Genomic DNA, 23,782 nt, shown 5'->3' with positions numbered 1-23,782 from the left:
AATCTGACAGGAGTATACCAAATCCTCAAGGGAATCTGCCATTTAATCCGATTGTATTAATCTTTCCTTGAAACACCCAGAGTAATTCAAACAGTCTCTCTGTCTAGTTACAAAATAATCCATTTGGAAAATTGAATTGTGTAATTTGTAATTGTTTTCCAAGCTGTTAACGTAAAACTACATCAGTAGCAAACAAACTTTTTAAGTATGGCTACTTCGCTAATTATTGGCAGTTAAACATTTATTTTAATGAGCACTATCATTTATTATGAATAAGCCATCTCATGTATGACTTTAAACAGCTAAAATAATTTGGCAGACATTTTGGGAATTTCTAATTGGATATCAAATAAAAAAGATTTATTAAACATAATGAGAAATGTCTTCTTTTAAAGAATTGTAATCTTAAGAAATTTTGTCTGAAATTGAGAATTAGAAAAATAGAACTCAGCATAATGATTACAGGATGTATATGAAGGAAAGTGACATATCATTCCTTCTTAAATTCAATGGATATTTAAGCTGGATCTGATTATATTATGGCTTATTCATGCTGACAAAATGATTCATGGCATTAATTCATGAAAACCTATGTATATAGCTCTGCAAAGAGAAGTAAACATGAATTCCCAGCCTCAGATATTTATATGGGAGTCTTCATGAGCAATGACAAAGGGTCCTGGATAGGAGGTTAGGAGATTGGGAATGCTAGTTCTGACTCTGCTTCTAGCTAACATTGCATGAGCTACTTTCCCAGTCTGGATCTCAGTTTTTCCCAGGTTTAAAATGAGTCCATTTGGTTTAAATAATTTCTAAGACACCTCTACTCCTTTCTTGTTCTGGGGGGTGGAATTTGGGTGGTCAGTATAGGCTAGAATAGTAGAAGAAGGCTTTATTGTTGAAATGGGTCCTAAGCTGGGTCTTAAAAGAAAGAAAAATGATTGTTTCCATCTTATTTTCTCTAAATTCTAGTGTGCTCTCTTTCATATGAAGTCATCATTGTATAGTGCTTCTGTTTTCATATTTTCATTTTTCTTGTAAAAATCTCCTTCTGGTTGTAGAGCAGTATATAGAATCTATTTGAAATTCCAGTGAAAATTCATCATAGGCAAGATTAAGAGGGAGCAAGAGGTAAACCTCAATCAGAAGCTTCATTTTTTTTTTAACTAAGAAGAGTAATCAAGTGTCTCATAAAGGAAAAAATTTAAGAGGTGGAGCATATCATAGAAAAAGTGAACTCAATTTTTTTTGCTCAGAATGATCTCCACACCCTCCTACTTTTCCTTCCTGTGCATAGGTTCCAAAAAGCATGCCAAAGATAATGTCCACTGTCTGTCAGTTCCCATCATTAATCAAACAAATGGAAGCTAGTACTCTTTTTGTAGGAACAACGAATCACAAACTAATAAGATACCTATTGTTTGAGAAATGGTTGAACAAATTAAAGTATGTGAATACAATGGAATACTATTTTACTTTAAGTAATTATGAAAATGACAGTTTCTGTGAAACTTGAGAAGTCTTGTGTGAAATGATAGAGAAGTGACCAGAAGAACACTTTATCAATAACAACACTAAAAGCAAACAACTTTGAAATCTTTAAAAACTCTGATCAGTGCAATGACCAACCATGATTCCAGGAGACCAAGAATGAAAAATGCTACCTGCTTACTGACAGAGAGGTGATGGACTCAGGGTATAGAATAAACTATATTTTTGAGGCACGGTCAATGTGGAATTTGTTTTGTTTGACCATGTATACTTGTTGCAAGGGTTTTGTTTTTCTTTTTTTAATGGCTGGGGAAAGGGTTGGAGGAAGAGAAGAATAAACTTTTGTTAATTGAAAAAAGTTAAAAATACAATGGGAAAAAAGGAAATGCAAGCCAAGACATTTCCACCATCTGCCACATAAGCCTTTGTTAAAAAGAGGATGCTTAGGAACGTGGTTTAAATGTTCTTGGAACAGTAATATACATACATACATATATATATGTACATACATACATATATGTACACACATATACCACATGAATACATATGTATATACACACATATGCTATCTATCTATCCATCTATCTATCTATCTCTGTATCTATCTATCTGAAATGGTCCAATCAACAGATCCAAGAGTAGCTGTTGTCAAAAGTGGAAAATGAGTAATAGAATTTGTTTTTCCTAGTTGGTCATTGCATTTTCCTATACCTTACAAAAAGGATGAATACACAAAATTACAGGTTTTAGAACTGTAAAGACCCTTAAAGATTACATAATTCAATCTCCTCATTTTGAAAAAGAATAGTACTTTAATACTCTAATGATCTATGATTTCTTCAATGTGAGTACATCCTCCACTAATTAAGTCTCTCTAGCACTTAGTAAATAGTCATCAAGATTTATATATCTGAAAATGTCATTGTGTCAAAATTGGTAATCACAGTATATAAGAGGGCATATATACATATGCACGCTCGTGTGCATACACACTCAAAGAAACATACGCATACTTGCTGTTTGTATTTCCAGTATCTATCATGATTTCTGGTACACAGTTGGTACCTAATAAATTATTATTTTTTAGTTTATTAATTGTTGATTGAACTTATCTAGAATCTCTACATATTTCTCTAAACTAGGCTGGTCTTTGTGCAACCGATGTACAGTCTCTTGGAAACACATATTCAAAGCCCTTTTAGTTGATAGGCCCAATGGACCAAATAATAGCTTAATATCTCTGTTTTGTAGATGAGGGATCATTTTATGTCCTGAGAAGTTAAGTGATCTGCATGACATCATATTTAAAGATAAGACTTGAACACCTAGGGAATTTGAATAAGAGGATATAGAGTTGCAAGAGACCATGCTGTCCACCATCTTTATTTTACAAAAGAGTTAACTGAGGCTGAGAGGTCAAATATATTTTTTCCAGATCACATAGCTAGTAAGGGAATTAAACACAAGTCTTCTGTTGTCAGTTATACAGAGCTATTTCATAGAGTTGGATGACTGTGGGAGCGATTACTTTTGAGAAGTTCAATGGAACTGCAGAAAATGACAGCTATATGACAAGAATCAATTAAAGTACTAGAGCTCAGACTTTAGGATTAGTACATTTCTAGGTTAATATATTACCTGATATTACCAGTGAAAACATTTTTAGAAAACCACTCAAAAACTTCTGAGTTATATCTGAATGAGAAAAAGTAAATTCTTCGGTATATTTCTGTCTATAGCCATGCAGACCCCAGTTCCAGAGAGTCATCAGCCAGTAGGACACAAAAAAAAGTTTGAAATCTTTTGAAACTTATTGGGATTTATAGCAGAGATTAGAGACAGGACCAGGTGTCCTCGAGGAATTTGGACCTTACCTCTGCCTCCTTCCCTGTGATCTCTTTCTCTTTTTCCTCAGAATTTTTATGCACTTTATTGACCCATGTATCTTCTTTATCCTCAACTCTTCTTTGAATTTTAGTTATTTTTGTCCAGATTTTCTCATTCCTTCCTCATTCCCACACCCAAACTTGATTTCTAAATTCCATTGCTATTTTATATACATTTGTATCCCTGGGGCTGAACATACTCCTTGACAAACTTTAGAACTATAATAAGTGTGTGTGTTGTATTAATGAATGAATGAATTAGTGAATGAATCTGTCTCCAGAAGAGTATTACCTAGTCCAATTCTCTTCCCCCTTTTGGCCTTTATTACCTCCTTCTAAGATTGTAATAGCTTCCTCATTCTTTTCTCTGCCTCAAATCTCTCCTCTCCAATCTATCCTACATGGAGTTACAAAATTGATATGTTATTTTCCTGCTCAAAAAACTTCAGTGACTCCTTGTTCTTTGTAACATAAAATATAGACTGCAATGTTTGACATTAAAAACCATTCACAATCTGTCTTTCGCCTGCCTTTCCAATCTTATTACACATCACATTTCTTTACAAATCCTCTGGCCCACTGAAACTGGCTTGCTTGCTTGTTCCTCATATACAACATTCCTTCTCCCATATCCATACCATTGTACAGTCTGTCTTATGCCTGGATGTACATTTTCATTACCTTTAACTCTAATGATTCTTAGCTTCCTTCAAAGCTCACCTTACGATTCACTTCAAGAGGTCTTTTCTGATCCCCACAGCTTACTATTACTAATATGTGTACATGCTGTTTCTAACAGTAGAAAGTGAACTCCCTGAGGAAGGGAGTGTTGCATTTTTGCCTCTATATCTCCACAGTATGGCACACAGTAGGAACTTAATAAATGATTATTGATTGATGATCCTTGTGCTAAATGAAGGTACTTTGGACTAAATAGAATGAGGATGACTGGTTTATATTTTTGTGTTTCAGGTAGCAAAAATGCCAAGTTGACTGAGGCTGTTTACTTCGTAACTGACAAATATTTATTTGTGTCCATACAGAGAAGCAAATGTAGTGAATGGGAAAGATCACTTCAATTGGTATCACTGAATATAACAGCTAATATAAAAGATCATCTAGTTTATCTTATACCTAAACAAATATCCCTTCTATAGGATTTCCATCAAGTCATCATTCAATCCCTATTTGAAGACCACTACTGAGGGGCAACCCATTTCTCATTCCATTCTTGAATAGCACTACTTGCTTTAAAACTTTCCCTTATATCAAGTCTAAATCTGCCTCTCTGTAGCTTCTATTCATTACCTTCTGAATCAAGTAGAATGAGTCTGATGATTCTTTCATGTGACAATCCTTTGAATAATAGAAGATAGTTATCATAGTTTCCTTAAGTTTTCTTTTCTCCAGGCAAAATATCCAAAATTCTTTCAACAAATACTGGGATGACATATATCCTCTAGTCTTGTCATAGTCTTGGTCACTTGCTCCTGGTTATTCAGCAGCTGACTTTTTTGAGAATTGAACATAGTGTTACAGATATAGCCTAACCACAGTAGAGTAATACGCAACTTATACTGCTCATCATGGTCACAGTACCTCTTCCAATGCAATGTAGGAAAGCATTAAATATTCTTAGCTATCATGTTATACTGTTGATGTATTTTGAGATTTCATTCAGTTAAAATCTCCATGTCTTTTACAATTGGAACTGTTACCTAGCTATGCTTCCTCAGCTTTGTATTTGTGAAGCTGTTTTTTAGAACCCAACCATAGACCATTTGTTTTATCCTTATTGTTCATATTATTTTTGCCCATTGTTCTAGCCTTTGGAATTCTATTTGGAGCTAAGCCCAGTTAGCTAATATGTTAAAAAAAAAAAAAAACCAAAACCTTCTAACTACTGTGTTGTCTGCACATTTGACAAGAATGGCATCTGTGTTTTTATTCAATTCGTTGATAAATAGATTGAACAGAGTAGGACCAAGGACAGATCCCTGGGATATTCCTTTAGAGACCTCCCTACAAATCATCCTTGACCTTTAATCACTACTTTTTGCATCAATTATCTAATCAGTTTTAAAGCCTTTTTAGAGTACTATCATATCTCTCCAATGTATTCATATGTATAACATGAGAAACTTTGTGAAATATTTTGTTAACATTAAAGAATTCTATATCTATGACATTTCTCTGATTGATCATTGTAGTTAAAGTGTGAAAAAAGAAAATAAGCTGTGTCTGCCATGACCTATTCTTGAAATCATGCTGACTTTTCATCATTGCTTCCCTTTCTAGGTGTCCACAAAACATCCCCTTGAAAATGATTCTAGAATTCTTCCAGAAATTAAATTTAAGCTGATTGCTTTATAACTTATAGGCTCCTCACTGAGAATAATAATAGAATAATGATAGAGCATAGGATTTTTTGATTGTCACCCAGGGCAGAGTCTAATCTGATATTGAATCTGGTGAAGTTTTTACTATACCCTGTTGAGTAAGCCAAGGGTTTTTATTTTAAAAATAAACCTATTACAAAAGTAAGGTTAAAATCCTGTTTAAGGGAAATGGATATACATTGGTGTCTTCCTCACAGACAAAATGCATTTGCCAAAGGCGAAAAAAAGGAAAGAAATTAAACTATTCAAATGGATAATCTATAGAATTTCAAGTGTGAACTGAAGCTTTACCTAATTTCTGTTAAAATGTATTACTGTGCCTCTGGGCAGGTAGAAGAGAATTTTTCCAGATGACTGCTTGACCTTTGAAATGAATTAATAACACTGATCCATCCTCCTTGGTTGCATTTCTCCAGACTTTCTTCCTCAGTGCTATAAAATCCTTTTCAGAACAAAGACATCCCTAAACCTATATTTTCTCTCAGGTTCGTCCTGTAGAAGTCCTTCTTCTTCAGTAAAGATGTCCATGAAATTGAATTCAGTCTCAATGTAGTAAAAGACATTTCAATTCAAGAGAAGGAAATTCATGGGGAAGGTGATATAATACTTACTTTATTTTCAAAAGACCTGAGTCAAATCCCAACCCTTCATACCAGAGTAGCTATGCCATTTGTGGCAAGTCAATTAACCTCTCTGAATCTTGATTTCCTCTTTGGTAAAATGAAAAGGTTGGACGAGTTTACTTCTAAGTTTCATATTGCTGATAAATCTAGTGAAATCCCTTTAAGAGCTGCAATTGACTGGAGACCTACTATTGATTAAATTGACCATTTTTCTAACTAGTCAGTGAGGTGATAAGGGACTTTTGGAGACAGGCACAGAATAAGTTGTATTTCTGCATTTCTGATTTGAGTCACCTGATCTAAGCTCTAGTGATTAAGGTATGACCAAATCATGAAGTTGTTTACTTAGCTACTAAAATAAATCCATGATCTCATGTATGGGTATTGCCAATGAAAACCCATTCATGTTTCTTCATTTTGTGTGATTCTTGTCTGTGTCTTTCCATAAAATTTCCATAAAGTATTTGTTCAATGCAGTGTGTATATGTGTGTTCCTCCATGTTATATTATATTTCATAGACCAATGCACCGTTTGACTGTCTACAAGTTATCCCTTGCTCTTGTTATGTGGCTGATCTACATCTATTTTTCTAATAAAATCTCATAATAATATCTAGCATTTACACAGCACTTCAAGGTTTTCAAAGTGCTTTACAGATACTACCTAATTCTATTCTCACAACAACCCTGAGAGGAAGGTGCTATTATTTTTCTTTTCCTCATTTTTAATATGAGGAAACTGAGACAGACGAAGGTCAAGTAATTTATCCAGGGTCACCTAGGTAGTAAATGTTTGAATCTGGATTTGAAGTCAGGCCTTTCTGACTCCAAGTCTAGTGCTCTGTGTCACCTACCTGCTTCTAGTCACTTTTGTCCTCAAGCATGTTTTATATCACTTTTCGGAAACCATTGATGGTACTACTGAGCAGCCTCTCAATTTACTTGATATTGTGATTACTTGATTGCTTGATATTATAACAGATTACTTGATATTTTGATCAATGTGCCAGCTCAATTTATAGAGGAAAATTTAGTGTCCTAAATAATCCATCTGCAGCTTAGACCTCTATAAATGGCTCTCCATAGAGGATAGGTAGTCAAAAGATAGGAATGCTCCAGCTGTATTGGAACCTCTTAATCCAAGAAGTTGTCTTGGGGAGGTTCAACTTTATTACCCTACCCTTAATTAATGATCCATTTTGTATATGGCATCTTGAAGAAATTGCCCTATAAGTCTGAGCTAACATCTTGGCAACTAAAGATGGAATACTTTAGGACAAATTCTTGCCTAGTTATAGGAAATATGGTTCAAGAAGAACTATATGTTAAAGGCTGTGACTTTCATACCTCTAAAGCATAGTGCAGTGGGGAAAAAAACAAAGCCAAAAATCTACTGACAAATTCAGAGGACCTGTGTTCAAATCTGAACTCTGATGCTGGACTTCCTTTGTGATCCCGAGCAAGTCACTTAGCTTCCCTGGGTCTCAGTTTCCTCATATATAAAATGAAGGGAATTTGATCTCTTCAATCTTTACATACATGATCATCTGACCCTTACCATATGTACTGAAATTTAGGTCTGAGCCATACAAGGTGAACACAGGTTAGATTTAGTAGTCTTTATGTTGACCAGAGAAGGGGGAAAGAACAGAGAACCTCATGGGGGAGTTCAAATGCTCTTTGTTTTCTGTAACTGATGAATCCCTTTCTTCAGACAGAGAAAACCACATGCCTCTTAGCTCTGGATTTTTCTCTGGCTGTGCTCCATGCATAGGATGCTTTCCTTCCTCCAGCCTGCCTACTTACCTCCCTGGTTTCCTTGAAGTCCTAACTGAAATCATACCTTCTGCAGGAAGCCTTCTCTAACTCCTCTTAATATTGGTTACTTCTATTGTACAAAATAAATTTGTAGTTTCACGTACTATCATCCCTTTTTTTCTGTTCTACTGTGTTATGGAAATGCTTTCTTAAGTTCAGAATAAAATTTAAAAAAATACTTCCTATATATTAGGGGCAGCTAGGTGGTGCAGTGGATAGAGCATCAGTGCAGGAGTCAGGAGGACCTGAGTTCAAATCTCACCTCAGACATTTGACACTCACCAGCTGTGTGACCTTAGGCAAGTCACTTAACCCCAATTGTCTCATCCTGGGTCGTCTCCACTCATCTTGAGGAATATCAGGTCACTGGATTCAGATGACTCTGGAGGAGCAGTGAGGCTGGTGACATGCACAGTCCTCCCTCACTCACAACAAAGTCAAGTACAAGTCATGTCATTATTTCTCTGATGGCATGGTCTTCTTTGGCAATGCACCCCCCCCTCCCACACACATACACACATATCTTAGGTTCTTAATGGATGCTTGCTGGCCTGGATGAATTGGATTAGAGCAATACAGTGGAATAATATTGTGCTGTAAGAAATGTGACAAATGTAAAGAACTGTCCAGAACCTGTGGAGATACTTGTATGAAGTGACTCACTGACCAAGTAGAAAAAACACACATTGACTATGAATTTATAAATATATAATGTGATGACAAAATCTAATAACCTAGATTTTAAAAAATGTTGAAAGCACATAGATATTCTTATGTTAAATTTAACATTATTTTTCTAACAAATTATTAATGAATAAAATTATTAATATCATTTCAAAATTGATTTGTCATCCCCCAGTATGTCATGTCATATGGAAATATTGCAGTATAGAATTTAAAATCAAACTTAGGTGATCTACTGTAAATAATGTTGAAATAATAGTAAAATTAAAATTCTTGTGTGCAATTTTAGCTTCAAAAGTTACCTTTGAATGTGTGGAAACCATTTTCCACTCTAAAATGGATATAAAAATAGTTTCTGACTGGAGCAAGGGCTTTGTGTAAAATGAACTGATGACCTGAGACAACTCATTAGCACTAGCTGTTATTCTTGGAGAAAACTCAAGTTTGGTTTTGGAACAGACAGATTTTCACTTTTCTGCTTAGTTTTCATTGGGTAAGACTCTTCTATGTGTTTTCATTTTGAGGATTACAATCTTATGGGAGCATAGTTTATATTAACAGCTTTTTGATTCTTTATTCATTGTTATGTATTCACAGACTTGCATGGATACAATTGTTGCCTGATATAATACTGTCTTCCAAAAGCGTCATACATTATTTCCTTTTCCCATTATGTCACCTGAATAGTGTTCCTTACTACTGTGTTCTCTTAATTTGTCATCTTAATCACATCATTAAAGTATTGTAATGTGAGGAAGACTTTAGTCATTTTAGCGTCAATGTGGGAAGACAAGATCAGTAGTATTGTTCAAAATGCTCAGTTACTTGAAGAAAGTTGATTAGAAACAATTGATTGGATTACAGGGTTACAGGTTAGATTACAGGTTCTTAACCTGAAAGTCTATGAACTTTCCAAATGTTTTTTGAAAATTGTATCTTAATATAACTGGTTTTCTTTCAATTCTATGTGCTTAAAAACTTTATTCTGAGATGGAAACCATAGGCTTCATCAGATTGTCAAATAGGTTCATGATTCACACACACACACACACATACACATGCATGCATGCACGCACATGAAACCTTGCATTAGAACTTGGAGAGGGAATCTATTAAGGGAAGTCTCCATATTACAGGATAATATTGGTGAGCTATAAAGGCTGTCTTTTTGAGTAACTTGGAGATTGGGAATGGAGGCCATAAACAGCCAATAAATGTATGTTGAATAGAATTGAGTTTAACATGTCAGAGCTCTCTTAGAACAACAAAAGGTCAGGACTTTGTCACTTCTTTTAGCTTCAGTTGTTTGTGTGTGTGTGTGTGTGGGGGGGGGGGTGTTGTAGGATGCATGTTGAATTGGCTCGCATTATAATTAGCTTACAAAGCACATAATTGGATTCTGACTCATCCAGTTCTTTCTGAATTTCAGGCATTGGTATATGACTTTCTTTCATTTTACCCTAAATGGAAGAGATCATATGTTTCAAAATAATTTTATTTCAACCTTTTATGGACTATTTTATAATAAGATCTAAAATATTTGGAGAACTTTGATGAAGCATAGGATGAAAGATAACCAATTCTATCAAGCATACCATAAGCAAAGGGGGAACAATCTTAAAAAAAACTGAAGTAAATATACTCTCATGGTTTGGAAGCTCTGGGCTATGAAAGTTTTTATGGGAATAAGTGAGGAAAATTTGAACTCCTCTCTCAAGATTTTTCTTCTCTGGCATCTAAAATAGTGTTTGATATGGAGTATGTGCTTAATAAATGCTTTTTTTCTTCATTCTAAACAGTCCTATCAGTGATTACAATTGAAAGGGAATTTAGAAATGATCTGGTCCAATGTCTGATTTTTCAGAAAAGGAAACCAAGACCAAGGGATGAGAGGGGATTGTCTCTAAGTCAGATAATAAGGTAGTGATAAAATGGGCATTAATGCCACAGTCCCTCAGTTTCAGTTGCTGTTACACCATGATTGTGAGGCACCTAAGCTTAAAACAGCTTGAAAGCTTTTAGAATTAAAAGCAAGAAACTGCTGAAATCTTTCCCACCGCCTCTTAAACGAGCGTTCAATTGAAACCCAAAATTCAGAGCTTTAAAAGTCATAGTTTCCAGTTGAGCTACTTTCATTTGGAGATTCATCATTGTATAGAAGAAAAAAATGTTGGAGAGGGTGGAGGGGGGGTCATAAGAGATCTAGGCTTGAAACCTACATCTGACACTCACTGGGTAAATTACTTTAGAAAATAATAATAATAAAATAACAACACTAATAAATACTTGTGCCTACTACTCATGGGCGATGTGATGAAGAAAGCATTTGGTAAACCTCAAAGCATTCTACGAATAGCGGCTATTTTTTTGTTAGATACATTAATAGACAGATTTTCTTCTTTGCTCTCTGCCATTATATGGTTTAATTCAGGAAGTGTAACTGAAACTTCTAATTGCTCTTTTTCAGGTCACAGAGCTTAACAATGTTAAGAACATATTACGATTGCCCAAAAGCACAAAGAAGCATGCTATTGGGATTTATTTCAACGATGATACCTCCAAGACCTTTGCTTGTGACTCAGGTGTGTGTGATTTAGCAGTGCCTATGAAGTATAGGGTTATTGATTTTTACCATATAAATGTGCCATATACCTACATGCAGATTTTTCTGCACATTTATACAGAGCTTGAGGCAGATGAGTGGTGTAAAGTGCTGCAGATGGAATGCTTGGGAACTCGTATCAACGATATCAGCCTTGGAGAGCCTGACCTTTTGGCTACTGGTGTAGAAAGAGAGCAGAGTGGTATGTAAAAGAAATACGAAATTTACTAATGTTTTGAAAGTTTCCAACCAAATGTTCACTGGGACCAGAAATTCGCAATAGATGTACTTGAGTTCAATTTTAGTAGCATTCTAGGAATGAAAGAAATGCTTACTTCTAAACAAAATAAATATATAGATGATGGTAAAGAGGCACAAAAATGTGAAGTGAATTGCCTAGGATCCCACAGTGAGTGATAGAAATCAGAGTAGAAACCAAGTGTCTTGAGTCCTAATCCAGTTCTTTTTCAGATAACACTATTTTTCCCCTGAGGCATGGCCTGATTTGTTACACAGCTAATAATTGTTGGAAATGGATACTACTTAGCTATATGATCTTGAACAATTCACCTTTTTGAGCCTCACTTTCCACATCTGTTAAATAGAGGTAGCATGATAGTTGTCTGACATGATTAGTATGAGGTTCAGATGAAGTATTATACTCATGTCATCTTTCAAATTGTAAAGATAACATAACTGTGAGTGTTGTTATTATACTATCAAAATGAATTAAAATTTTACTAGTATCAGATACTTCGTGTTATCATTTTGGATTGAATATGTTCAACGCAGAACAAGCCAGATGGAAACCTGTTGGGGCTATATTTTTTGGCTTACTTGACTCAACTATATAATGTTGAGAATAATGGAGATTTCTTTGTTATTTAATGGAAAGTATAATTATATTGGGTGAGGAGGATAATTTGATTGCAGGAAATGAGTGCTAGGATGGCTTATCATGAAGTTAAATGCTTCAAAATATTTTTTGATAATTTTATACTTTTTATAAATTAAATAAATAAAGGTTTCTTCTCAGAAAATTGTCAAAGGAAGCCCATCAGTAAATGTGGTACCATTAACTTTTTTGGAATGTCTCCAGACACCCTGGAGTCCTATTGAGTGCATGATGCTTTGGTGAATTCTTTTAAAAATAATTTTGCCTGCTATTTTATTCATGGAGTTATGATAATTATAAGTTGATCAATACAGCATTGATATAATTAAGACATAACACCAATTACTGTGCACCTGCATCTATTGTAAACACAAAGATGAAGGTGTAATTGACTTCCATTTGCCAGTAGAAATTCACAGTTGTAATTTTTGATGGCTCTTAATGATTTTACCTTTAGTTGCCACACATCATTTCTTTTGTAGTTTGGAAATGTATATTTCTTTTTATTCCAAAAAGGTTGGATTTTAGTCATACAATTACATTTTAACAGACAGGCTGTATTCATGCATTCCATATGCTAGTCAAGAATGAGGCTTACATTGAAGAAAAATCTGTTTTTCCTTGAACAAATGTTAATTACAGACATGGAGGGTGGATTTACCTTCTTTTAATAATCTTCTGTAACATATGGAGGAATGTGTTGTAATTGTTTTGAATGCCTCAAAATTCCTACAATGTCATCAATATTTAATTCCTAGGGATTTTAGACTAACATTTTGTTTTTCTCCCAGAGAGATTCAATGTGTATTTGATGCCATCTCCTAACTTAGATGTACATGGGGAATGTACCTTGCAGATAACATATGAGCATATCTGTCTTTGGGACATCCAGAATCCCAGAGTCAAGCTCATCTCTTGGCCATTAAGTGCCCTCCGGCGATATGGACGAGATCCAACTTGGTTCACATTTGAGGCAGGAAGGTGAGTTTAAGGATTTCTTTTGTGATGGAGTCCATTTTGGGTTCAGATTCACTTTTCTTTGTCCATAGGTCTTCATGAAAACTCCAGTCCTAAAGAGAATTCACAAATTTCAAAGGAATGTCTATGAACTTGGAAAGAAGAAATTCCCATTTCTAAAGCATCTTAAGATTCTCAATTAATTCTCCTTATAGCACCCTGAAGTATATACTAGAGGTGTCATCTCCATTTTAAAGATAAGGAAACTGAGGCTCTGAGACTTGTGTCCTGATAATGGTTATATAAACAAAAAGTTTTTTATTATATTTTTGTTCTCAAGTGCCTAAAGCTGAAAGCATTATTGTGCAAATTAATTTTGCAAAGTAAATAAAAGTCACCTCATTAGAAAAATAAAACTTTATTGTTTATTGTGCAAAAATACTTATTTCTTATACTTGGTGAATATATTATATATAAATAAGAATTTGGTCATTTTATGTGATATAACTTTGTCTTTAGATTCTGAAATTGTTTATTAATTAATGATTAAAAACATATTCAGTCATTGAAATTGTTTTCCAGCAGAAATGAGGATTCTTATTAACCTCAGAAAATTTGTCATTGTTAATTTGTTTTTTTCTTCTGAATTTATTGGAGAAAACTTGGAATTATAGACCAGCAAACTTGGAAGAGGTCTAAGAGTATAGAAATTACAATGATAGAGCTGGTAAAGAGTTTAAAATATGGGTCACAGAATGTCAAAGTTGAAAAAAAGTTTTTAGAATATCAATCAATCATTAAACATTTATTAAATGCATATAATGTGACAGGCATTGCACTAAATGCTATGGATTTCAGATGGCAAAAGGCATTCACTGACCTCAAGGAGCTTATAATCTAATGGGGAAAACAACATGCAAACAACCTATACAAAACAAGATACATGTAAAATAAACAGAAAATAATTAACAGAGGGAAGATACTAGAGTTAAGAATGATTGGGGAAGACTTCCAGGAAATGATGAAATTTTACTTGGGACTTAAAGAAAGCCAGGGAAGATGATAGGCAGACTGGAAAAGGAAAAGTATTCTTCACCTGGGGCATAGCCAGAGAAAATGCTCAGAGCTAAGAGATGGAATGTCACTTGATGTACAAAATATTACATATTTTATGCAACAAACATAATTTTATAATACATATAATAATATCTATTAACAGAAGTATTCCCTTTTCATTAATGAACATTATTCATTATTATTTTAAAATTATTTTATTAAATTATTTATTAAAATATATGCATTTGTATTTATTACATTAAATATTTATTATTTGTTAATGTTAATGCAATAATAAATATAATAATTCATATAATAAAAAATAAAATGTCAAATGTCAAAGCAGAAAGAAATCTTAGGACAAAAGATACCTTGATATTGCCACTTACCTTGGGCAAGTCATTTCACTTTTCCAGGGCTCATTTTCCTCATCATAAAATGATAGAGTTCAGTTAGATAAACTCTACCCTACACTCTATCCCAGATGCTGTGATCCTATCAATGAGGAATGTTGGATTATAACAGGTATCTATCTAGTCCAGCCCAAAATGACTAGCTAGGTGTCTACTGTTCTTGACTTCCTCTCCTGAGATCTTCTCCCCACCACATCTGTTATATTCCCAGTTAGTGCCAGAGGTTTATATAAATTGTGCTGTTTGTCAACTTTTATAAATATTGGTGCTTTTCAGATTCTTTTAAATTTATTTTATATGTTAATAAGAAGGGAAGCTGGATCTGGAAATAATATTAAACAAATGGAATTTTAGCAAATTATTTTTCTATTCCTGACCTAAAAACTGGGGAAGTTATTTTATCTTTAATGCACTCTTAGCTTTGAAATATAATTACTGCATTGGGGCTACAACCCAAGTAATATACAGGATGCATGAAAAACAGCCCACATTAAAGCATGATGTATAGAATTTTATTGCATTGCATATGGTAAGGTTAAAAAAGTGTGTGCTAATAGATTACATTTTTCCTTGCCTAGACCTGTGATTTCATCAAGGTAGGGAACACTTTGTGTTTTATCAATACTTACTGACAAATCACCTATAATTTAGAGTTTTAAAGAATTGCTTGTAGTAATGAAAAATCAAATGTCTTGCCCATTGTCACATGGCTAGTATTGGTCAAAGCCAGAATTTTATACTAGATCATTTTGATTCCAAAGCCAGCCCTCTGCTGCACCACATTTATATTTAATTTGGATAGGTTTTATATTATGGTTCAAGAAATCATGTCAGTCTGCTTGAATGTAAATCTAAGACTGGAAATTGAGTGGGGAAGTGTATTAAAATATTAGAGGAATGGATCGATTTTTTGAATCTTATTCATTTATTCAGTAAGCATTGAATGAGCACTCAACTGAGTACTCACTTCCAACTCTTTCAGAAAGTTACTTATACTCTAGGCAACAATGTCATTATTTTATACTTTGCCTGAACATCAAATAATGATGTATTTTATAGTTATCATCAAGAAGCTTAGGATAATAAGATCATGCAAGCTCTTCCAAGCATGAAGGTTTCATTTCTCCTTTATTAATGTAGGAATTTGCTTCCTTGATTGTTCCCAGGAAAGTGATCAAAACAAGGAAGTTCCATTTCAGCTATGTAATTTTTTTCTCATCCATCGGCTGATTGTAGGCAGTTAAAACTCTCTGGGAAGTTTATTTTTTTTAATGCATGGATATATTTTGTTATGTCATAATAGGTTCTTCTTCATTCCCCAAACACCCAAACAAATCCAGTGTTACAAATTTTGTTTTTCCCAAAGAGTTAGTTTACTGATTGCTAACAAAAAGGAAGGATGTATCCCAAAACATTGATGGCATAATACAACGTTGGCCATTGATGATGTGTTTTGCCAGTTTTATTGGCTCTTCAAGTTGACTTTCTTCACACCATTGTAGTCATGTTGTGTATTCTTTTGCCACTGTTTTGTTTACTCTAATTTAGAGATGTTAAATGTGGACTTCCAACATTCTTGAATGCAGCCAGACATACCAGATTAAAATGTAATTGGAAAATGCTTAACAAAACAAATTAAGAAATGCAATAGAAAACAGATAATGTTAACATGTAGTTTTCTAAGTCAATAGTTAGTCCTCATTTATATAAAGCTTATATATAGCTTTATATACAGCTTAGTGTCCCCTGTTTCTATATGAGTTTGATATTACTGCTTTAATTCACTATGTAAGTCTTACTGTCTTTCTGTGAATTATTGTATTCATCATTCCTTATGACACAGTTATAATTTAATTCATACAGAATAGTTTATTCAACCACTCGCTAGATATTACATATATTTCTAGCCTTTTATATCATTTATATAATATATATTATATATGATATATTATAATATATGATACATGTGGTATATATCATATATATGATTTATATATCACATATAATATGTCATATATATATAATATATCATAAATAATGCTGACATGAACATTTTTATACATGTGGATTTTTTCTTGCACTACCTTGAAGTACAATAGTTCTGGTAGTAGAAGCTCTGGGCTAAAGGTTACTTTTCATAACCTTTAGCATTTTGTAACTTTTCTTCTATGATTACAAATTGTTCTCCAGAATGGTTAATCCAATTCCCAAAACTATGAACAATAAACTAGCATGTCTGTCATCCAGTAATGATTTTCAGAAACATTTAAAGCAAAGTGATCCTATGAATTCATGGCAATAATCCTTCCAAAGCATGGGCAACTCCCCTTTTATATTCTCTTAGTGGATTATTGGTTTTAATATAAAATTTATTTATTTTTTAGATCTTAACATTCACTTCCACAAGAATTTGAATTCAAAATTTTCTCCCCATTTCTTCCTACCCCACCCCCCCACAGGACAACAAGCACCCCATCTACTCCTTCCTATAGTCTGTCCTTTCTTCTATTACCCACCCTCCTCCCATTCCCCTTCCCCTCTGTTTTCTGTATAGCTTAATTTCCATTTGCTTACTAAAAATTTTTTTTAACAATCATTCTTAAAGCTTTGAGTTATTTATTTTCTCCTTCCCTCCCCACTCACCCTCATCAAGAAAACAAACAATTCAATATAGGTCATACATGTGTAACAATACAAAGCACTTCCTTAATAATTATATTGTAAAATACTAACCAATTTCCCTCTGTCCTTTCTGGCCCTTCATTTATTCCATTTCTCTCCATTGACCTGTCCTCCCACAATAGTGTTTGCTTCTGATTATCCCCTTCCCCAGTTTGATGTCCTTTCTATTATCTCCCCTCTCCTATCCCCTTCCCCCTTGCCTTCCTACATGGTAAAATGGATTTCCTTATCCAATTGAGAGTGTGTTATTCCCTCCTTAAGTCAAATCCCATGAGAATAAGGCTCAGTTATTGCCTTTCATCACTCCCCCCTTTCCCTCCGTTGTAAAAGTTCTTTCTTCCCTCTTTTTATGTGAGATCATTTGCTACATTCCACCTCCCCCTTTCTTTTATTCTTAGTACATTCCATTCAACAGTTAATTTTTTTTTTTTTAGGTATTCTCCCTTCATATTCAGCTCACTCTGTGCCCTCTGTCTATGTATATGTATACATATGTGTGTACACATATGTATATATATACACACACCCATGTATATATACATACCTACGCACATATAACATACACATATATACATACTCCATACACACCTACATATATATATATATATATATATATATATATATATATATATATATATATATATATATATATATATATATATATATATCCTCTAACTACCCTAATACTAAAAAAAGTCTCATGAGTTTCAAATAACATCTTTCCATGTAGGAATATAAACAGTTCAGCTTTAATGTGTTCCTTAAGACTTCCCTTTCCTGTTTACCTTTTCATGTTTCTCTTGATTCTTGTTTTTGACAGTCAAATTTTCTATTTAGCTCTAGTCTTTAAAACAAGAATGCTTGGAAGTCCTCTATTTCATTGAAATTTCATTTTTTCCCCTTAAGTATCATACTCATTTTTGATGGTTAGGTGATTCTTGGTTTCAACCCTATCTCCTTTGACCTCTGGAATATATTCCAAGCCCTTCAATCCCTTAGTGTAGAAGCTGCTAAATCCAGTGTTATCCTGATTATATTTCCACTATACTTGAATTATTTCTTTATGGCTGCTTGTAATATTTTCTCCTTGACCTGGGAACTCTGGAATTTGGCTACAATATTCCTAGGAGTTTTCCTTTTGGGATCTCTTTCAGGAGGTGAATGGTGAATTCTTTCCATTTCTATTTTACCCTCTGGTTCTAGAATATCAGGGCAGTTTTCCTTGATAATTTTTCTGGAAGATGATGTCTAAGCTTTATTTTTTATCATGGTTTTCAGGTAGATTAATAATTTTTAAATTATCCCTTCTGGATCTATTTTCCAGGTCAATTGTTTTTCCAGTGAGATATTTCACATTATCTTCTATTTTTTCATTCTTTTAGTTTTGTTTTATAATTTCTTGATTTTTCATAAAGCCTTCCATCTGCTCCATTCTAATTTTTAAAGAACTATTTTCTTCAGTGAGCTTTTGAACCTCTTTTTTCCATTTGGCCAATTGTACCTTTTAAAGCGTTATTCTCCTCATTGACTTTTTGGACCTCTTTTGCCATTTGGATTAGTCAATTTTTAAAGGTGTTCTTTTCATCAGCATATTTTTAGGGTCTCCTTTAGCAAACTGTTGACTCTCTTTTCATGATTTTCTTGCATTGCTCTCATCTCTCTTCCCAATTTTTCCTCCACCTTTCTTACTTGATTTTCAAAATTCTTTTTGAGTTCTTCATGGTCTGAGACCATTGCATATTTCTTTTGGAGGTTTTGGATGTAGAAACCTTTACTTTTATGTCTTCCTCTAATGGTATTCTTTGTTCTTCCTCATCCTAAAGGATGGAAGAAAATACCTGTTCACCAAGAAAGTAACCATCTGAAGTCCTATTTTTTCTCCTTTTTTTGGCATTTTCCTAGTCAGTTGCTTGACTTTCGAGTCCTTTGTCAAGCAGAGGGTATACTTTAGGGACCTGTAAGTTCTCAGTTCCTCCAATGTGGCACAATCAAGGAGGAGGAGTTTGCTCCTCTTCTGGCCCCTCCTCTGGTCTGTGAGCAACCATAAGCACTCTTTTCTGCCCTGGATTTTCAAGTAGGATTCCCTCTGAACAATCACCACCAGCTTCACCATGCCACCATTCCTTCTCACCCCAGGACCACCATTCAAAACTGAGATCCAGATCAGCTGCTGGATTCCCCCAGGGTTTTTAGGTTGAGAGCTCCAAAAGTGGATACCACTGCTGCCCCTGTGGCCAGGGCCAGATGGCACTCCCTCTCACCCATGGGAAAGAGCTTTCTTACTGACTGAAGCTATCTTTGGTGTTTGTGGGTTGGGAAATCTGAGAACCACAGCTGAGACCTGTGATTTTGCTCCCTGAAGCCTGCTCCATTCCTACCTGTGCCACATGGCCAAGGCTAGGCTGTGCTCTGCTCCAAGCCTGGTGCGACAGACCTTTTCTGTCAGCCTTTCAGGCTGCCTTGGTCTGGAAAACTCTTTCCCTCTGTTGTTTTGTGACTTCTGCTTCTCTATAATTTATTTAGAGTCATTTTTACTGGTATTTCATGGGCTATGTGGGGAGAGCTAGAACAGGTCCATCTTTCTACTCTGCCATCTTGGCTCCACCCATAGTGGATTCTTTAGACACATTTCTAGAGTTGCTTAAAAATTCTTGGAGCTGGAATTTTATATGAATAAGTATTGTTATTCCCATTCCTTCAAAACCATGCATTCATGTCAACAGATGAGGTAATATAGAAGTGGCAACCAAGCAAATAAGCAAAAATACCTAAACTTACAATCAGAAGACTTGGGTTTGAATTCTATCTCTGTCACTAAACAGTTGTTTGAATGTGGATGAGTACCTTAGCATCACAGGATCAACAACACTGAGGAAATTTAGGCTCAAAATCATTAAGTAACTTGCCCAATATTATGTTATTATCTTTCTGAACCTCAATTTTTTCATCAATTAAATGAGAATAGTACTTTCACTCCATATTTTAAAGTGTTTTTTTTTTTTTTTCAGAAAAAAGGCTATGGCAATATAAACTGTTATCATATTACTACTATTGTAACCATCTCATTCTCATCTTTTAAAATTAATTTAATATGAAAATATTCCTGGGACAAATCACTACTGTGATATTCTTTTAAATATTTAATGTTCTCCAGAATATTACACAGATTGATAAATTAGCCATTTTTTGGTAACTGAATAAAAGTAGCAGCGTTAGCTTATCTTCTGGGGGCTCACCAAAAATATCTTTGGGACAATTCTAATAGCAGACAGGATGACAGAGATAATATATCTTAGCTTGTTAACACATGGTTTTAATTTCTTTTTTTAGCTCTATATTTTGAAAGTTTTACAGTCTGTGTGATTTATAGATTATAAGTATTCAATATAGTGGTATTCTTATATTCTTTAAATTAATCTTAGTTTTTTATGGATTAATATTCTCTCCAGAAAGTTGTGGGTGACCATTCTTCTTGTAATGCTGCTCTGATTCTGGTGTACTTTATTTGCTGAATTTTCAAGTAGTGCTTAGGATCTCTTTTTTGTGGTGTGGGAATTTATCATCTCAGTTGATGAAGTCAAATTTCTGGTATATAAATTCTGGTCACCTGATCATATCATTTTAGTTATTTGGTGGGTGTTGAATTCTACAACCTGGAGTCCTGTGTTGCCCATTTTCTACCATTTCCTTGCAGAATATGGATTGATCCATTGATGGATTAGTAAGTCCAGGATCACAAGCATAACTTTCTGTAATTTTTGGAGCTGATGACCAGAATCTGAGTTGTTACTATCCTTCTGTTTCTGTACATAATTCCACATGACTTTCTTTTATTGAGTGCTTCTTCATTACCATATTGTTGGTTGAGTAAATGCAGATGTCCCTCATGGGGAGAGTTGTGATTTCCTGTCTTGGATATCAACCATAGGATCTATCTAGTTGTGAATCGTGAATGATTTTGTTGTGGTTTTTGTGTCAGTGGTTTTGTATGCTAAACTTATTGCTATTTAGACTCCTTGTTTATTAATTTTCAATGTGCCAAGACAGAGAAAAAAAAAGCAAGTTAGTATGGGCTAATGGAAAGTCTGCTGTGCTGAGCTTTAGGAAGCTTGGGTTTGAGTCCCGTCTCTGTCATCAGGTAATTGTGTGACCCTGAGCAAGTCACACCAACTCTCTGGATCAGGAATAATATATTATAAAATAAAATCTCTGGATTTTAAGATTACAAAAGATCCTTTCAGCTTGAACATTCTATATTGAAAAGATTTTGACTGAGAGAGTGAAAATTAGCCCTGAGGTTAAAATATAATCTAGGAGTAAACTCTTATTTAGGTCAGGATCATTGAGATATTCCTTTTTTGTGGATTAGGGCACACATGAAGAATTTGAAACTACCTCTATAGGTTTTCATATTAATTTTGAACTTTTCTCTCTTTTTTCCCTAAAGATTAATTCAGGACATGGAAGGTAAAAATAGTTCTTTTCTCATATAAAATTGCAATTACCCAATTAATTGCTGCCCATTGCTTCTGAAGTTGAAAAGTGTAATTAATTTTCCAAAAAAACTATTTAGCCTTTAGAGACAGAAAAGAGCAGGGGAAGCTATTGTGATTTGTTTTATTATTTATGTTTTTAAGCAATTTTTGTTTGCTTTCTCCTATTGTTCATTCCTAAAAAGTCAGAGAAGCAAAATTATCTTGTCTCAGTATCTATATCAGAAAGTAGACTGTGACCCAGGGCATTGTCATCATTTGATAAAGAAAGATCTGTCTGAAAAATTACTAGAACAGCAGCAACAGCCCTTATGGAACGGTTATCGTTACTAGACAAGATTGTGTAAGAGGGTAGGGGCTTGTGTCCAGTTCAAATCCTTTTGTAAATTTGAGAGCTGACTGCTGGGTAAGCTAGCATGTCTCCTTGTCAACTACTCCCTTAGTTGTTAGTGGATTTAAATTTCTTTCTCTGTAGTGGGAGGAGGAGGGAGGAAGAGGGATTGTTCTCTCCCAAGCTGAGAGAGAGGACCTCAGGTGGCATTTGGCAGACTCTGTAGAATAATTAATTCACATGAATGCACCTTCTTTCCTTGCCAGGAAAACATTCCTCCTCCCCCTCCCCCACACCCTTGCACACACAGTTTTTCTTGATGTTTTTTTAAATGAAATGATCAAGTAGGTCAGGAATCTGAGGAAAGGAATAAAATACACACATGAAAAACAGCAGTCATGAAATGAGATGCAAGAAGACTGGATGCAAAGGTATTTTGGGGAACATATAAATGGAAACATTCTTGAAAAAGAAATCAATGCTGAGAGCATTTCGTTTAATAAGCTTAATTGCTGCTGAAGTAGCTTTCATTTGAAAAAAAGGTGTTTTTGTTTTTGGTGAGTTTGGGGCAAAGTAGTATCCTACAACCAATGTTAAAAAGATGCTCTGTGTATTACGCTAATACATATGCTAAGTATTATGCTTGGTGCTAGGAGAGAGTCAAAGGCTAATACAACCTTCACAATTATCCTCCAATTTTATTACGCATTTATGCCCTGACTAGATCTCCCCAATTTTTAACCTGTCTTCTATCACTTACATAATCTGCTATGCTCTAAAACAAAAACAAAACAAAACAAAACTTAACTGTTTTATCATCTAAGTCTTTTCTTGGTCTGAGTCATGCAGGCTCCATGGTGGCAAAGAAGATTTTTTTTGGGGGGAAGGTGGAAAAACTTTCTCAAGGAACATTCAGGTTGTATTAAAAGAAACAAGAAAAGAGCCATAGAAATCTGACATATCAAATGCAATGACAGATTATGAATCAGTTAATAATGTGATCTTGCGCTGCATTAAGGGAGACCTTAATATAGGAATAAGGACTAAGGAGATGATCATCCCTCTGTATTGTGTCCCAGTCCTACTATATAAGGAGTATTGTGTTTTTGGTTCTGGGTACTGCAGTTTAAGGATATGAATAAACTGGAGAGTATTCATACAAAGGAGGGAAACTAGAATGATGAAGGGGATTAGTCGGTGTCACATGAGGATTGATCAAAGAAACTGAGAATGTTTAGCCTGGGCAAGAGACGACTTAGGGGCATCATGGTGGCTATCTTCAAAGAGTGGAAAGACTGGCATTTGAAGAGGGATTAAACTTGTTGGGTTTGACCCCAGAGAGTACAGCAAGGATCCTTTAATCCTTTAAAGAAGTTGCAAAGAGGCCAAGGTAATTTAGTATTGATACAAGGCAGTTTATTAATATTAGGAAGACAAAATACAAAACAAATC

At 34.4% G+C, this 23,782-nt stretch overlaps 1 protein-coding gene across 1 annotated transcript in view; it reads left to right on the top strand.

Moving 5' to 3' along the window:
- DOK5 (docking protein 5) overlaps window positions 1–23,782 on the top strand; it is a 146,843-nt gene that overhangs the window by 77,822 nt on the left and 45,239 nt on the right. The window contains exons 3-5 of the mRNA XM_072633499.1: window positions 11,369–11,483; window positions 11,586–11,705; window positions 13,190–13,379. Of these exons, the coding sequence (XP_072489600.1) occupies window positions 11,369–11,483; window positions 11,586–11,705; window positions 13,190–13,379 (425 nt within the window). The remainder of the gene's footprint in view (window positions 1–11,368; window positions 11,484–11,585; window positions 11,706–13,189; window positions 13,380–23,782) is intronic.

Source organism: Notamacropus eugenii, chromosome 1, assembly GCF_028372415.1.
Source record: "Notamacropus eugenii isolate mMacEug1 chromosome 1, mMacEug1.pri_v2, whole genome shotgun sequence".
Classification (NCBI taxonomy): domain Eukaryota; kingdom Metazoa; phylum Chordata; class Mammalia; order Diprotodontia; family Macropodidae; genus Notamacropus; species Notamacropus eugenii.
This window is presented reverse-complemented; position numbering and strand designations above follow the sequence as displayed.